Source organism: Ranitomeya variabilis, chromosome 8 (assembly GCF_051348905.1).
Source record: "Ranitomeya variabilis isolate aRanVar5 chromosome 8, aRanVar5.hap1, whole genome shotgun sequence".
Lineage (NCBI taxonomy): Eukaryota > Metazoa > Chordata > Amphibia > Anura > Dendrobatidae > Ranitomeya > Ranitomeya variabilis.
Genome location: NC_135239.1, coordinates 49,885,405 through 49,902,513, shown reverse-complemented (window position 1 = coordinate 49,902,513; position 17,109 = coordinate 49,885,405). Strand labels below are relative to the sequence as shown.

The following is a 17,109-nucleotide window of genomic DNA, read 5'->3' as shown; positions in this document are numbered from 1 at the left end:
TTGAGTGGAAGGAAAAAGTGTGGTAGAAAAAGCAACAGGCAACCGGATAACCACAATCTTGAAAGGATTGTTAAGAAAAAGCCATTTAAAATTTGGGGGGAGATTCACAAGAAGTGGACTGCTGCTGAAGTCATTGCTTCAAGAGCCACCACACACACGTATCCAGGACATGGGCTACAAGTGTCACATTCCTTGTGTCAAGCCACTCATGACCAAAAGAAAATGCCAGAAGCGTCTTACCTGGGCCAAGGAGAAAAAGAATTGGGCTGTTGCTCAGTGGTCCAAGGTGTTGCTTTCAGATGAAAGTAAATTTTGCATTTCATTTGGAAATCAAGGATCCAGAGTCTGGAGGAAGAGTGGAAAGACACACAATCCAGGCTGCTTGAGGTCTAGTGTGAAGCTTATGCAATCAGTAATGGATTGGGAGCCATCTCATCTGCTGGTATAGGTCTATTGAGTTTTATCAAGACCAAAGTCAGTGCAGCCGTCTACCAGGAAATTTTAGAGCACTTCATGCTTCCCTCTGCCGACAAGCTTTTTGGAGATGGAAATTTCATTGTCCAGCAGACCTTGGCACCTGTCCACACTGCCAAAAGTACCAATACCTGGTTTTAAAACAACAGTATCACTGTGCTTGATTGGCCAGCAAACTCGCCTGACCTTAACCCCATAGAGCATCTATGAGTGGGGTATTGTCAAGAAGAAGATGAGAGACACCAGACCAAACAATGCAGACGAGCTGAAGGCTGCTATCAAAGCAACCTGGGCTTCCATAACACCTCAGCAGTGCCACAGACTGATCGCCTCCATGCCACGCTGCATTGATGCAGTAACTGATGCAAAAGGAGCCCCGACCAAGTATTGAGTGCATCTATTGAACATACATTACAGTAAGCCAACATTTTGGATTTTAAAATCATTTTTCATGCTGGTGTTATAAAGTATTCTATTCTACTGAGATAATGACTTTTAAGTTTTCTTTGGCTGTAAGCCATAATCAGCAACATGAACAGAAATGAACACTTGAAATAGATCACTCTGTTTGTAACAACTCTATATAATATATGAGATTCACTTTTTGTATTGAAGAACTGAAATAACTTAACTTTTTGATGATATTCTAATTTAACGAGAAGCACTTATACTTTGGGTCCACATTTGTGAATGGAGGCCTATGGGAACATTACAGTATATGTTGGGAAAAGCTCATCCTGACTTTTACTGTAGACTATGTAGATCACTGCAGTGTGCACCTAGCTTAAGATAATATTTAACATTTGTAGCATGAAAGCTTGTATTCCCAAGTTAAATTCACTAAAAGGGATATATCTATAAATCATCAAGTTCTAAATCACTTTATAGTATTATGCTTGATAACATTCTTCCCACCTATTTCTTCAGTGAATCTGTTTCATCCCATTAGTAGAAGTCCTAATTTGTGAGTCATCACCTCTGTTCTAAACAAGGTGGTTTGTCCTGAGGAAGCAGCAAGTGTACTTCGAAACGCGTTTAGAAATAAGAAACGCATTTACATCTCCACAGTCCCCAACTGCATCTTGTACTATTGGCAGCCGTGGATTTATCTCCACCTTTCTCCAGTTTAACATCTTAATTATGTTTGAACAAACTAGTAGAAAGGCAAGATAAACAATCGGTCACTCACTATAAAATAGTACAGGCACATTCTACTATTGTCTTACAATTGAGAAACAAGTTTGCCAATTAGATGTGACAAATTGAAATCAACAGTGAAATGAGCACACAAAATATATTGGGATTAATTAGCATAGAAAACATTTCAACAAATGCTTCTCTACCTGACACGCATGGTTACTATGTCTCGTTGTTGAACTAATAAATATAGAAATAATAGAATGACTTATACTATGTTGGACTAAAGGAAGTGATTTTGGTAAATAAGCATCTGCACTTTATTAGCTATGGCTTTTTACTGATTCGGTAGAGAATTTTTTTTTAAGCAGAGACCAAAATTTGTATGTCTTAAAAAACAGCATGAAAGGGATTAGGAAAGAGTTGAAATGAAAGGGTGTATTCAAGCCTAAAGCACTTCATCTATTCACCGAGAAGGTGATAATGATAAAGTTAGATCTGACACCACGGTCCTCATCTCCCCAGCTGCAGGAATGGCGCTTGATCACGTGTTCTGCTGTTACAGTCACAGTCCTTACTACTGACAGAAACAGTTATTCTGCTGTATGTTGGGATACCGCATTATAGCATGTCAGTCAGGTATCCTTAAAATGAAGGTATCAGCAGAATATGACCTATTGGTTAAATCAATTTTTTTTAGCTAAATGTTTTTTCTTTGTTTTAATTTTCTTCCCTTACCTCTATATGTTAAAAAAGTCTGAAATGTTGCAATTTTCAAACTACCGTAGTTAAATTGGCCTTATACAAAATTTACACTTCTTATACTCTACAAATTACTTCTTAGCAGTCTCACGTTCATCTGAAGCAATGCCAGATAATTTTCATTCAGATTGAGAAGGGGTTGCCTTAGTAGTGGACAAATCCTTTAAAATAATGTAGTTACCACAATGATGGCGATTTTTTTGTTTTAAAAGTATAGTCAGCATTGTGGCTCAGATTTTAGCACTGAATTCCTGGGTTCAAATCCCACTAATGACACATCTGAAAGGAGTTTGTATGTTCTCCCCGCATTTTTGTGGGTTTCCTCTCACACTCCAAATCATTCTGATAGGAAATTTAGATTGTGAGCCCCGATAGAGACAGTGATGACAATGTCTGTGAAATTAATGCTGCTGTATAAATATGTAAAATAATAATAAAAAAGTGTTGCTCCTTCACAATGTGGCACTCCAGTTCTGATACATGGACAGAACCTCCATGGTCGCACTGACTTGCGGTGGACACGCAGGCTCTATACCACAGAAGGCAATACCGCCGGACTTATCCCCCTGAGACACTGGCTGTGTCCACCTATATCTATGACCTTAATGAAACCCATAATCTTTCGGGTCCACTAACTTCTGTTCACGATCAAATATTGTGACTGATGAAGGTCCGGCTACAGGACCGAAACGTTACTTCTGTTATTTACCGTGGACACCATTAAATCACTTTATCTGATTAAGTTAAGTGTGAGTGCCGAGTTTTTTGCTATTACTCATAGAGTCTCCATTGAAGACCTCTGATGCACTGGTCTCATCACGTTCCCCTCTATCAGCAGCTATGTCCCAGACTGTGGCCCCATACAATGACGGGGCGGCACTTTTAAAATAAGAGCATTGGTATCATTGTGGTAATTACATTATATTAGTAACCAGGTTTAATTAATGTTCCCTAGACATATATAAAACAAGTTAGAAAGCGGCTAACCATTTTAAAAAGACATATCCCCTTTACTACTTGGCTCTTGTGAAAATGTGCTAATAGTTATAATAAAAAACAAGAAAAAGTGAGACAATTGTATATAGAGTAATAATGTATTTTAAAAGTGAAATTGGGGGGATGAGGGGGTTGCTCACCTATTTGGGTTGTATATGTCACAACTCCAATAAATGCCCAAAAGTTATTTAGCTGCTGCAGTCAACTCTGCAGAAAAAGAAGGATCTTCTGCATGTAGATTGAGGAGAAGCAGGAGATAGACCGAGCTGCTGTGAAAAGGAGTAGTTCCATGTGTGGTAATATTTCAAGTAGCTTTTATTAACGCGTTTCAGGTTTGTGCTGAATCCTTTCAAAAAACATATGTAGTTTAGTTTTGAGAAAGGGTTTGGTACGCACCTGAAATGCATTAATAAAAGCTACTTGAAATGTTACTACAAGTGGAACTACTCTTTTCACAGCAGTGCGGTCTACCAGAACATCTAACTCCTATATCTAATAGAAATAATGACGTAATCATCAGGTATAATTTCACTTCTTTTGTCTTGCAGGTAGAGTTAGCCAAAGAGGAAAAGTGTGAATTTATTCCATTCTTATCACCTCGTAAAGTAATTCTCAAAGGTGGCAAAATTGGTGGAATGGAGTTTGTTCGAACAGAACAAGATGAGGATGGAAATTGGATTGAAGACGAAGATCAGATTGTTCAGTTAAAAGCCGATGTTATCATCAGTGCATTCGGATCTATGCTGAGCGACCCTACAGGTACAGTGGATGCCTTAGCTTAAAAAAAATTTAGACGAATGGAGAAAAAAATCTAAAATTCTTTATGAATGTTTTCATTGGTTAAGTATCCTTATTATTTCTCAATCCTCTAAATAAAGATTCCAAAACCAATGAGTCAATCATATAGAGTAACCTCAATATAAAGTTCCACTATTAATTTTTTTACTATTATTTATTCCTTTTCATCTTTAATTTCATGAGAATCAAAATCATAAAGTCGATAACAAAAAAGGCTGTGATGGGTGAGCTGAACATATATTGTCTAGTGTTTGTATTACTGCGTTTAATTCAGAAATTCTAAAGGCAATTTGGCTACTGAAAAATCATTTTCATTTGTCCTTTTCTCTTTGTGTCTTTGGCATAAATAAAGCCAAAACTGAATATAGAATGCTCCGCTTGTTGGGCAGTCATTGAATATAACCAACATACTGAGATTGTAAATTTTAATTCCTAAATTTTTAGGCTTATGCAGGTAGCATACTTTGTCTAAAAACAAATGTATGTATTAATTTAGTAACATATTAATGTTAAATACATTTAACCCAAAAACTTGATTTTAAACGAAAAGTCATTTTCTAATGATAAGTTCTCTTTCACTGTCATAGCCAAATTGTCTCTTCAGGGAGGAAGAGGAATAAAACTCTAGTGCCACCTATTGGAAGTAGCAATCCTAACAGTCAATGTCGACCCTTTAACGAGCCTTGTCACATGACTTAGGATAATAGCCAAACCAGAATCTCAATTTGCAGACACTGTGTTTCGGGGCACTGCCCCTGTCATAGCCACTATTTTTCTAATCTAAGACCTAGTGAGGTGACAAATGTGCCTACATGTATCTAAGTAAGGTTAGCAAAGTATGAGCAAGAAAGAAAAATTGTCCCAGATTTAAAAGATCTACACACTCAGTTCATTGATTCCTTATCTTTGTATGAGGAGGGTTCATCTGTGTCAGATAGTCTAAGGGCTCAGCCAAACAGCCGTATAACACTGAGAACAATCACATTGCAATGCTCGGACTGGCCGGCGGCTCTCCTTACCCAAGCGTGACAGCATGTATTCCTACGCAGCTTTCACACTTGGATCAGAAGAGCCGACCGCCAGTCCGAGCATTGCAATATGATTTTGAACTTTGGTACAAAAAAAATAAAAAATTGAGAATGACAATATATATTTTTCTCTTATAGATAATTATCTTCCTAATATTTTATCTTCTAGCTTTTGTTAAAAAAAAAAACGCATCTGTAAAAATTAGATGCTGTACTGCCGCTCCGCGTGGTATCCAATTTTTTTTCTTGCATCCATAGTCTTGAATGGGCGAGTCTCATCCAATTATGAAAAAAAATTAAAGCATGCTGCGATTTTTCTCACTCATAGATGCAGTCAGTGACAAAAATTGCCCATTTCTACTGCCCTATTAAACAACATTGATCAGAGTGTAGCCCATTTTTTTCACAAGCAGCACTCGGACTGAAAATACGGTCATGTGGATGAACCCTAAAGGAGTTTATAAAAAATAATCACAATAATTCCCTTTAACCCCTTCACCCCCAAGGGTGGTTTGCACGTTAATGACCGGGCCAATTTTTACAATTCTGACCACTGTCCCTTTATGAGGTTATAACTCTGGAACGCTTCAACGGATCTTGGCGATTCTGACATTCTTTTCTCGTGACATATTGTACTTCATGTTAGTGGTAAAATTTCTTCGATATAACTTGCGTTTATTTGTGAAAAAAACAAATATTTGGCGAAAATTTTGAAAATTTTGCAATTTTCCAACTTTGAATTTTTATGCCCTTAAATCACAGACATATGTCACACAAAATACTTAATAAATAACATTTCCCACATGTCTACTTTACATCAGCACAATTTTGGAACCAAAATTTTTTTTTGTGACGGAGTTATAAGGGTTAAAAGTTGACCAGCAATTTCTCATTTTTACAACACCATTTTTTTTTAGGGACCACATCTCATTTGAAGTCATTTTGACGGGTCTATATGATAGAAAATACCCAAGTGTGACACCATTCTAAAAACTGCACCCCTCAAGGTACTCAAAACCACTTTCAAGAAGTTTATTAACCCTTCAGGTGTTTCACAGGAATTTTTGGAATGTTTAAATAAAAATGAACATTTAACTTTTTTTCACACAAAATTTATTTCAGCTCCAATTTGTTTTATTTTACCAAGGGTAACAGGAGAAAATAGACCCCAAAAGTTGTTGTACAATTTGTCCTGAGTACGCTGATACCCCATATGTGGGGGTAAACCACAGTTTGGGCGCATGGCAGAGCTTGGAAGCAAAGGAGCGCCATTTGACTTTTCAATGCAAAATTGACTGGAATTGAGATGGGACGCCATGTTGCATTTGGAGAGCCCCTGATGTGCCTAAACATTGAAACCCCTAACAAGTGACACCATTTTGGAAAGTAGACCCCCTAAGGAACTTATCTAGATGTGTGGTGAGCACTTTGACCCAATAAGTGCTTTACAGAAGTTTATAATGCAGAGCCGTAAAAATAAAAAATCATATTTTTTCACAAAAATGATCTTTTCACCCCCAATTTTTTAATTTTCCCAAGGGTGAGAGAAGAAATTGGACCCCAAAAATTGTTGTGCAATTTGTCCTGAGTACGCTGATACCCCATATGTGGGTGTAAACCATTGTTTGGGCGCAGGGCAGAGCTCGGAAGGGAAGGAGCGCCATTTGACTTTTCAATGCAAAATTGACTGGAATTGAGATGGGACGCCATGTTGCATTTAGAGAGCCCTTGATGTGCCTAAACATTGAAACCCCTAACAAGTGACACCATTTTGGAAAGTAGACCCCCTAAGGAACTTATCTAGATGTGTGGTGAGCACTTTGACCCACCAAGTGCTTCACAGAAGTTTATAATGCAGAGCCGTAAAAATAAAAAATCATATTTTTTCACAAAAATGATCTTTTCACCCCCAATTTTTTATTTTCCCAAGGGTAAGAGAAGAAATTGGACCCCAAAAATTGTTGTGCAATTTGTCCTGAGTACACTGATACCCTATATGTGGGTGTAAACCATTGTTTGGGCGCAGGGCAGAGCTCAGAAGGGAAGGAGCGCCATTTGACTTTTCAATGCAAAATTGACTGGAATTGAGATGGGACGCCATGTTGCGTTTGGAGAGCCCCTAATGTGCCTAAACATTGAAACCCCCCACGAGTGACACCATTTTGGAAAGTAGACCCCTTAAGGAACTTATCTAGATGTGTGTTGAGCACTTTGACCCAACAAGTGCTTCACAGAAGTTTATAATGCAGAGCCGTAAAAATAAAAAATCATATTTTTTCACAAAAATGATCTTTTAACCCCCATTTTTTTATTTCCCCAAGGGTAAGAGAAGAAATTAGACCACAAAAGTTGTTGTGCAATTTGTCCTGAGTACGACGATACCCCATATGTGGGTGTAAACCATTGTTTGGGCGCATAGCAGAGCTCAGAAGGGAAGAAGCGCTATTTTACTTTTCAATGCAAAATTGACTGGAATTAAGATGGGATGCCATGTTGCGTTTGGAGAGCCCCTGATGTGCCTAAACATTAAACCCCCCCACAAGTGACACCATTTTGGAAAGTAGACCCCCTAAGGAACTTATCTAGATGTGTTTTGAGAGCTTTGAACCCCCAAGTGTTTCACTACAGTTTATAACGCAGAGCCGTGAAAATAAAAATTATTTTTTTTTTTCACAAAAATGATTTTTTAGCCCCCAGTTTTGTATTTTCACAAGGGTATCAGGATAAATTGGACCTCAAAAGTTGTTGTCCAATTTGTCTGGAGTACGCTGATACCCCATTTGTGGGGGGGGACCACTGTTTGGGCGCATGACAGAGCTCGGAAGGGAAGGAGCGCCATTTGGAATGCAGACTTAAATGGATTGGTCTGCAGGCGTCACGTTGCATTTGCAGAGCCCCTGATGTACCCAAACAGTACAAACCCCCCACAAGTGACCCCATATTGGAAACTAGACCCCCCAAGGAACTTATCTAGATGTGTTGTGAGAACTTTGAACCCCCAAGTGTTTCACTACAGTTTATAACGCAGAGCCGTGAAAATATATATTTTTTTTTTCACAAAAATGAAATTTAGCCCCCAGTTTTGTATTTTCACAAGGGTATCAGGATAAATTGGACCCTAAAAGTTGTTGTCCAATTTGTCCTGAGTATGCTGATACCCCCTATGTGGGGGGGAACCACTGTTTGGGCGCATGACAGAGCTCGGAAGGGAAGGAGCGCCATTTGGAATGCAGACTTAAATGGATTGGTCTGCAGGCGTCACGTTGCATTTGCAGAGCCCCTGATGTACCCAAACAGTACAAACCCCCCACAAGTGACCCCATATTGGAAACTAGACCCCCCAAGGAACTTATCTAGATGTGTTGTGAGAACTTTGAACCCCCAAGTGCTTCACTACAGTTTATAACGCAGAGCCGTGAAAATAAAAATTATTTTTTTTTTTTCACAAAAATGATTTTTTAGCCCCCAGTTTTGTATTTTCACAAGGGTATCAGGATAAATTGGACCCTAAACGTTGTTGTCCAATTTGTCCTGAGTACGCTGATACCCCCTATGTGGGGGGGAACCACTGTTTGGGTGCATGACAGAGCTCGGAAGGGAAGGAACGCCATTTGGAATGCAGACTTAAATGGATTGGTCTGCAGGCGTCACGTTGCATTTGCAGAGCCCCTGATGTACCCAAATAGTACAAACCCCCCACAAGTGACCCCATATTGGAAACTAGACCTCCCAAGGAACTTATCTAGATGTGTTGTGAGAACTTTGAACCCCCAAGTGTTTCACTACAGTTTACAACGCAGAGCCGTGAAAATAAAACATATTTTTTTTCCCACAAAAATGATTTTTAGCCCCCCAAATTTTTATTTTCCCAAGGATAACAAGAGAACTTGGACCCCAGAAGTTGTTGTTCAATTTGTCCCTAGTACGCTGATACCCCATATGTTGGGGTAAACCCCTTTTTGGACGCACGGGAGAGCTCGGAAGAGAAGGAGCACTGTTTTACTTTTTCAACGCAGAATTGGCTGGAATTGAGATTGGACGCCATGTCGCGTTTGGAGAGCCCCTGATGTGCCTGAACAGTGGAATCTCCCCAATTCTACCTGAAACCCTACCCCTAACCTCACCCCTAACCGTTTACTGAACATTTTCTGACAGTCATAAGTGCCACGTATATAAGTGCCACGTATATAAGTGCCACGTATATAAGTGCCACGTATTTAAGAGCCACGTATTTAAGTGCCACGTATTTAAGTGCCACGTATTTAAGTGCCACGTATTTAAGTGCCACGTATTTCAGTGCCACGTATTTCAGTGCCACGATATTTCAGTGCCACGATATTTCAGTGCCACGTATTTCAGTGCCACGTATTTCAGGCACTGAAAAATACGTGGCACGTAAATACTTCAGTGCCACGATATTTCAGTGCCACGATATTTCAGTGCCACGTATTTCAGTGCCACGTATTTCAGGCACTGAAAAATACGTGGCATGTAAATACGTGGCACGTAAATACGTGGCACTGAAATACGTGGCACTGAAATACGTGGCACTTAAATACGTGGCACTTAAATACGTGGCACTTAAATATGTGGCACTTAAATACGTGGCACTTAAATACGTGGCCACTGAAATATCGTGGCACTTATATACGTATATACGTATATAAACGTATATTTCAGTGCCACGTATTTCAGTGCCACGTATTTCAGGTTAGGGGTAGGGTTAGGGGTAGGGTTAGGGTTTTTTGTTTTTTTCTTGTTTTCTTGTGTTTTTCTATAAAAACGCATGCGTTTTACCGCGTTTACATGCATTTTTTCACACATGTGGTTTTTTTAAAAAACGCATGCAGATAAAAACGCAAGTGTGAAACCAGACTAAAAGACGCTTTTTATAGCAAAAAAGTTTTTGCGTCTCCACATTTTGAGACCTATAATTTTTCCACATTTTGGTCCACAGAGTCATGTGAGGTTTTTTTTTTTTTGCGGGACGAGTTGACTTTTTTATTGGTAACATTTTCGGACACGTGACCATTTTTTATCACTTTTTATTCCGATTTTTGTGAGGCAGAATAACCAAAAACCAGCTATTCATGAATTTCTTTTGGGAGAGGCGTTTATACCGTTCTGCGCTTGGTAAAATTGATAAAGCAGTTTTATTCTTCGGGTCAGTACGATTACAGCGATACCTCATTTATATCATTTTTTTATGTTTTGACGCTTTTATACGATAAAAACTATTTTATAGAAAAAATAATTATTTTGGCATCGCGTTATTCTGAGGACTATAACTTTTTTATTTTTTTGCTGATGATGCTGTATGGCGGCTCGTTTTTTGCGGGACAAGATGACGTTTTCAGCGGTAACATGGTTATTTATATCCGTCTTTTTGATTGCGTGTTATTCCACTTTTTGTTCGGCGGTATGGTAATAAAGCGTTGTTTTTTGCCTCGTTTTTTTTTTTTTTTCCTTACGGTGTTTACTGAAGGGGTTAACTAGTGGGCCAGTTTTATAGGTTGGGTCGTTACGGACGCGGCAATACTAAATATGTGTACTTTTATTGTTTTTGTTTGTTTTTTTTAGATAAAGAAATGTATTTATGGGAATAATATTTTTTTTTTTATTATTATTTATTTAGGAATTTTTTTATTTTTTATTTTACACATGTGGAAATTTTTTTTTTTACTTTTTTACTTTGTCCCAGGGGGGGACATCACAGATCGCAGATCTGATAGTGTGCACAGCACTCTATCAGATCCGCGATCATACTTTCATCGGAGCAGGCTGCAGCTTTCATCTGCAGCCTGCTCCGACCCGGAATTGCTCCCTGCAGGACCCGGATACAGCCCCTCGGCCATTTTGGATCTGGGGCCTGCAGGGAGAAGACGTTCGGTACGAGGTGAGTACATCACCTTGTACCGATCGTCTCAGGGAAGCCCGCAGGGAGCCCCCTCCCTGCGCGATGCTTCCCTGTACCGCCGGTACACCGCGATCATGTTTGATCGCGGTGTGCCGGGGGTTAATGTGCCGGGGGCGGTCCGTGACCGCTCCTGGCACATAGTGCCGGATGTCAGCTGCGATATGCAGCTGACACCCGGCCGCGATCGGCCGCGCTCCCCCCGTGAGCGCGGCCGATCGCGTATGACGTACTATCCCGTCGGCGGTCATGGGGGCCCACCCCACCTCGACGGGATAGTACGTCAAATGTCGGGAAGGGGTTAAAGCTTTGGTGCAATTATAAAATAACATATAAAATGTAGCAAATTATTGTAACTGAATTGTAATTGAAGCTTGATCCAGCTCATCTGCAGGCAATATAAATGCATTGATTGGGGGAGCAACACTTTAGAACGAATATAGTATCCAACAGAAATGAGGTCTAAGGGGTAATATTTCTCCTTGTGGAGTGAGACATACCAGCTCTGGCTTGTCAACGTAAGGAGGCTTATTCGCTGTGAAATGCTCCTCTGGGAAATTTAATATACAATTTGCCTCTCCAAAGAAAAAGAGAACTTGAACTCTATAGCGCCACCTGTTGGAAGTAGCGATCCCTATAAAGGGTTGGTTGTGACTTGTAGGATCGCTACTTCCAACAGGTGGCACTGTAGAGTTCAAGTCCTCATTTTCTCTGAAGAGGCAATTTGCAACCGAATTAAAAATCAGGTATTGCTAAACATCTATCCATATAAATATGGTAAAATCAGTCAGAGCACTTGAGACTTCTCACTCATTTCAGACGTTTATCAGCTTTAGTCATTTGATTCTTCTTCTGAATTATATTCTGAGCGGGCTTTTAAATAAATCAAAATTCAGCTTTCAATTACTTACAATTAATCTTAGAAAAGTTCAGGAGAAGTGATAAGATCCTGCTGTCATAACAAGCTCGCTGATGATTCATTGCAAGCTAATTTTTGCAGGCTATGTACAGTGATTCATAAATGCTGTAGAAGCCAAACGGTTACAAATTTATAATTGTATTTTCTGAAAAAATTTTATAAATATGAAAAGTAAACTAAAGTAAAAGGTGCTTTTGAAACATCTAGATTATTTAAAAGTGTAATCTTACTGTCAATATTAAATATACATAAAAAGCCTGGTGAGGGAGGGGTTAGCTTTCTCAGCTCTGTTACATGCTCCATCTAAAAACTCTGATTGTGTTACAACTGCTTCACCCAGTAAACTAAGTGATACATTGTTGGAATCGGGGTCTCTTTTCCTACATTATGCAGCTCTCATGTGAGGTAATCAAAACCTGGCGACAGATCCCCTTTAAACCATACTTGCCAAATCTCTATGAAAAAGGGAGACTTTCTAGACTACAGGGAGAGTCGTCAAAAATCTGTCATGGCTCACTGGCTGAAATGTCTTAGAAATTAGGTATTTTAGAAAGTATCTATATGTAAAGGGAATCCGTCAGCAGGATTAACCCCCCCTAAGCAGTAAAGATGAGCAAACATTTCAAGGTACACTTTGGTTCGGGTCGGCAAATGCCTCAATGTTCGCCAAACATGTTCACAGTACGGTTTGGCGAACATACCAGAACCCCATTGACTTCAATGGAAGGCAAAATCAAATGCATAAACAACACTTTCAGGGGGCCAAAAAGCTTCCCAAACATCTAAAATTAGGGGCAGATACCAGGAAAAGTGGCATCAATTGGCCCATCAATTGCGCTACTAATAAATAATAAAAAAAAATGATGTTAGTTGCCCTCGTATTTTTGATAACCAGCCAGGTAAAACTGACAGCTGTGGGCTGCAACCCTCAGCTGTGAGGGCTAGCAAGGTTAGGTATCAAAAATAGAGGTGTCCCCATGCTGTTTTTGTTAATTATTTCAATAGATCATTTAAAAAATGGTGTGGGGTCCCCTACATTTTTGACAACCAGCCTTACTGAAGCAGGCAGTTGGGTGCTGGTATTCTCATGCTGGTAAGTGGCTATGGATATTGCCCTCCCAGCCTAAAAATATCAGCACCAAAAAAGGCACATCTATTAAATGCGCCAATTCTGGCACTTTGCCCCACTCTTCCCACTTTCCCTCTTGCAGTGGCAAGTGGAGTTCATATCTGTGGGGTTGATGTCACATCTGTATTGTTCAGTGACATCAAGCCCATGGTTTAGTAATGGAGAAGTTTCTACCCATTCTCATCCTATAGTTATATTTTCTAAATAAACACACATCTGAGAATCACTGAGGAATGAACTGCTGTAAGTGCAGCATCAGTGACCAGCAGTGACATCATTGAGGTTTCTGCTGGTCACAAAGCCAGCCAGGCCCCTGAACTGCAGTGACCTTGGTGAGATCACTGCTAGCACCATGATAAAAATTCTCACAGTGCTGTGCTGATCTCTCCAACGTCCCTGCAGTTCAGGGGCCCAGCTGAGAACTCAGACTTAGTGACCAGCGGTAACCTCGATGACGTTACCGCTAGTCACAGAGCTTCAACTCGCAGCAGCTCATTGCTCAGTGCTTCTCAGCCTGAATGGTCGCATCTTGGCAGCATCCAGGTTGAAAACTGTTTATCCACAGACATGGATTACTTCATGGGACAGAACAATGGGCAGGTGAGGGATATGGTTGTTTTTTATTTTCTATTTATTACAGAAGATGAGGGCTTCAATGGAATGTGCGTTAGGTGAGTATAAATGTGTTTGTTATGATGGACATGGTTGTTTTTTTATTTTTGTTTTATTACAGGAGACCATGGCTTCAGTGTAATGGATTATGATGTGAGTATGGTTTAATTTAGATTCATTTTAAGGAATCTGTGTCATTAGATCTGTATATACAGGTTTATATACTTCTGTATAAAGCTGTGAGCTAATATTAATAGCCTGCTACAAGCAACTGATTGCACCACAAGAGTGAGAACTTTCTCACACTCACTGTGATGTCAGTCAGGTCATAAGAATACTGCGGCAGCACATGCTGCTCAGTGTCTCTGCTGGATAGCAGGCTGCATAGTTGCATGATGCAACAATGCAACCAACCTTCCATATAGATGTACAAGAGCTATATCCATCGCTGGACGAATGGATCATTATCTTCCTAGCAGACAGGTAAGGAATATTGTGGTTTATTATTTTAACTTTGTTTCAGGAGACATTGACATAGATGCACCTTTTCTGGGGCAGCTGCAGGCTGCTATTTTTAGGCTGGGAGTGCCAATATCCTTGGCCCTTTACCAGCCTGAGAATACTAGCCCCCATCAGCCGCCGCCTTCTCTCATTGTTAACAGTTGAATACAACTCTCAACATTGTCCCCTGCTAGAGCTGATCGCCACACAAGCAGGGGACATTGATGTGAGCTGTCTTCTTTAGCACCTTGCACTGGAGAACAGCTCAAACAGTACTGTTGAATTCCAGGAGCCGGTATGTGTCACACTGATGACACAAGGATATCATCTGTGTGTCATCAGTGTGCACATACACTCACCGGCCACTTTATTAGGTACACCATGCTAGTAATGGGTTGGACCCCCTTTTGCCTTCCGAACTGCCTCAATTCTTCGTGGCATAGATTCAACAAGGTGCTGGAAGCATTCCTCAGAGATTTTGGTCCATATTGACATGATGGCATCACACAGTTGCCGCAGATTTGTCGGCTGCACATCCCAAAGATGCTCCATACAAGGCAGGATGGATCCATGCTTTCATGTTGTTTACGCCAAATTCTGACCCTATCATCCGAATGTCGCAGCAGAAATCGAGACTCATCAGACCAAGCAACGTTTTTCCAATCTTCTACTGTCCAATTTCGATGAGCTTGTACAAATTGTAGCCTCAGTTTCCTGTTCTTAGCTGAAAGGAGTGGTACCCGGTGTGGTCTTCTGCTGCTGTAGCCCATCTGCCTCAAAGTTCGACGCACTGTGCGTTCAGAGATGCTCTTAGGCCTACCTTGGTTGTAACAGGTGGCGACTTGAGTCACTGTTGCCTTTCTATCAGCTCGAACCAGTCTGCCCATTCTCCTCTGACCTCTGGCATCAACAAGGCATTTCCGCCCACAGAACTGCCGCTCACTGGATTTTTTTTCTTTTTCGGACCATTCTCTGTAAACCCTAGAGATGGTTGTGCGTGAAAATCCCAGTAGATCAGCAGTTTCTGAAATACTCAGACCAGCCCTTCTGGCACCAACAACCATGCCACGTTGAAAGGCGCTCAAATCACCTTTCTTCCCCATACTGATGCTCGGTTTGAACTGCAGGAGATTGTCTTGACCATGTCTACATGCCTAAATGCACTGAGTTGCCGCCATGTGATTGGCTGATTAGAAGTTAAGTGTTAACAAGAAGTTGGACAGGTGTACCTAATAAAGTGGCCGGTGAGTGTATGTGAGATGTTCTGCGGTCCATGCAGCTACCACAAACACTGATGTCTGAAACAGCCCTTAGTGATCTTGGTCATTTAACAAACTTTGGCAGACTTTTGCCGGTTTTTAGGAAAAAAGCTCAGGAATCCAAACACGAATTTAAATGTGCAACATTCGTGCCGAGTTTGAGATTGTCGAACGCTTTCCAAACAACCTTGCTCATCTCTACTAAGCAGTCTTTAATGGCATGTAGGTCAAAAGAAGGTGAATATAGTTATACTTTGATACTTTGACATCTGCAATCTGATGTCACCACGAGAGGTGGTGAGTTGTCCTTCAATGGAAGTCTTCAAACAGAGGCTGGACAGACATCTGTCTGAGATGGTTTAGTGAATCCTGCATTTTATTGAGCAGTTGGATGTGATGACCTTTGAGGTATTTTCTGACTCTAACATTCAATTATTCAATTTCTTATTCCAGAGAAATTCAAGTTTTTCTTATATGTAATTGGGCTGCTAAAATCTATGGGTTGGACACTGATCTGCATGAGACTCTGCCTCCAGAGCTTTTTATAAATAATAGTGTGATATGTAATGGCCACTCTCTGCTCTCTTGATTTCATTACAGAGCTGTGTGTGTTTATAACTGACACATCAGCAGGTTCCTCTCAGGGATTCAGCTTCCATCTCATAGGCAGACAGTGTTACAATATTGTTGTAATACAGCAGAGCTGTAAGAGCTGCAGCTGCTAACATGTTTGCAAGGAGACAAAGTTCAGTTCTACTGTTCTGAGTTAGTTACCTGTCTCACACTGGTTATACCCCTTTTATATAAAATATGCTCTAAAAGGCAGATTCTCATGCAGATCAGTATCTGGCCAGTAGATCTTAACAGCTCATTTACATAAAAGAACAATCATGGATGTCTCTGATATAAAAGCATCATTATATTTGGCTTCCTATGACCTACATGCCCATAGAGACAGTTTAGAAAAGTTGATCCTATTGATAGATTTCTTTTAGGCCGGTTTCACACGTCCTGATATTTCCGGTACCGGAAAAACCAGTATCGGAGATATCAATGTCTGTATGTCCGTGTGCTCAAGTGGCACAAACGTGCGGCATCCGTGTGCCCCCTGAGGACCACACGGACCGTGCAGGAGAGACAGCGCTACACTAAGCGCTGTCCCCCCCGCATGTGGTGCTCAAGGCAGAATTCATCTCTTCTCCCCCGCCGGAGAGAAGAGATGAAACATCATTTTTTTTTTTTTTTTTTGGGGGGGGTGAAAAATAAAGTTTGCATGTGCCCCCACCTCCCCCCTCAGTGCACCGCCCGGCCCCTTGCCGCAGAAATACTCACCTAGCTCCCGCGATGTCTCCTCTGTCCTCTCCACGCTGGCAGCTTCTCCTGTGCGAGCGGTCACGTGGGAGCGCTCATTACAGTCAGTGAATATTCCCTGACTGTAATGAGCGGTCCCACGTGACCGCTCACACAGAAGAAGCTGCAAGCGCGGAGAGGACAGAGGAGACATCGCGGGAGCTAGGTGAGTATTTCTGCGGCAAGGGGCCGGGCGGCGCACTAGGGGGGGACGCGGGGGCACATGCAAA

The 17,109-nt window shown here is 40.8% G+C and overlaps 1 protein-coding gene across 4 annotated transcripts in view; it reads left to right on the top strand.

Annotated features, from left to right (window-relative positions):
• Window positions 1-17,109, top strand: part of DPYD (dihydropyrimidine dehydrogenase) — a 1,626,828-nt gene that overhangs the window by 791,437 nt on the left and 818,282 nt on the right. For all 4 annotated transcript variants that reach the window (XM_077278231.1, XM_077278232.1, XM_077278230.1 and 1 more), the window contains one exon: window positions 3,918-4,128. In XM_077278231.1, coding sequence (XP_077134346.1) covers window positions 3,918-4,128 — 211 coding nt within the window. The remainder of the gene's footprint in view (window positions 1-3,917; window positions 4,129-17,109) is intronic.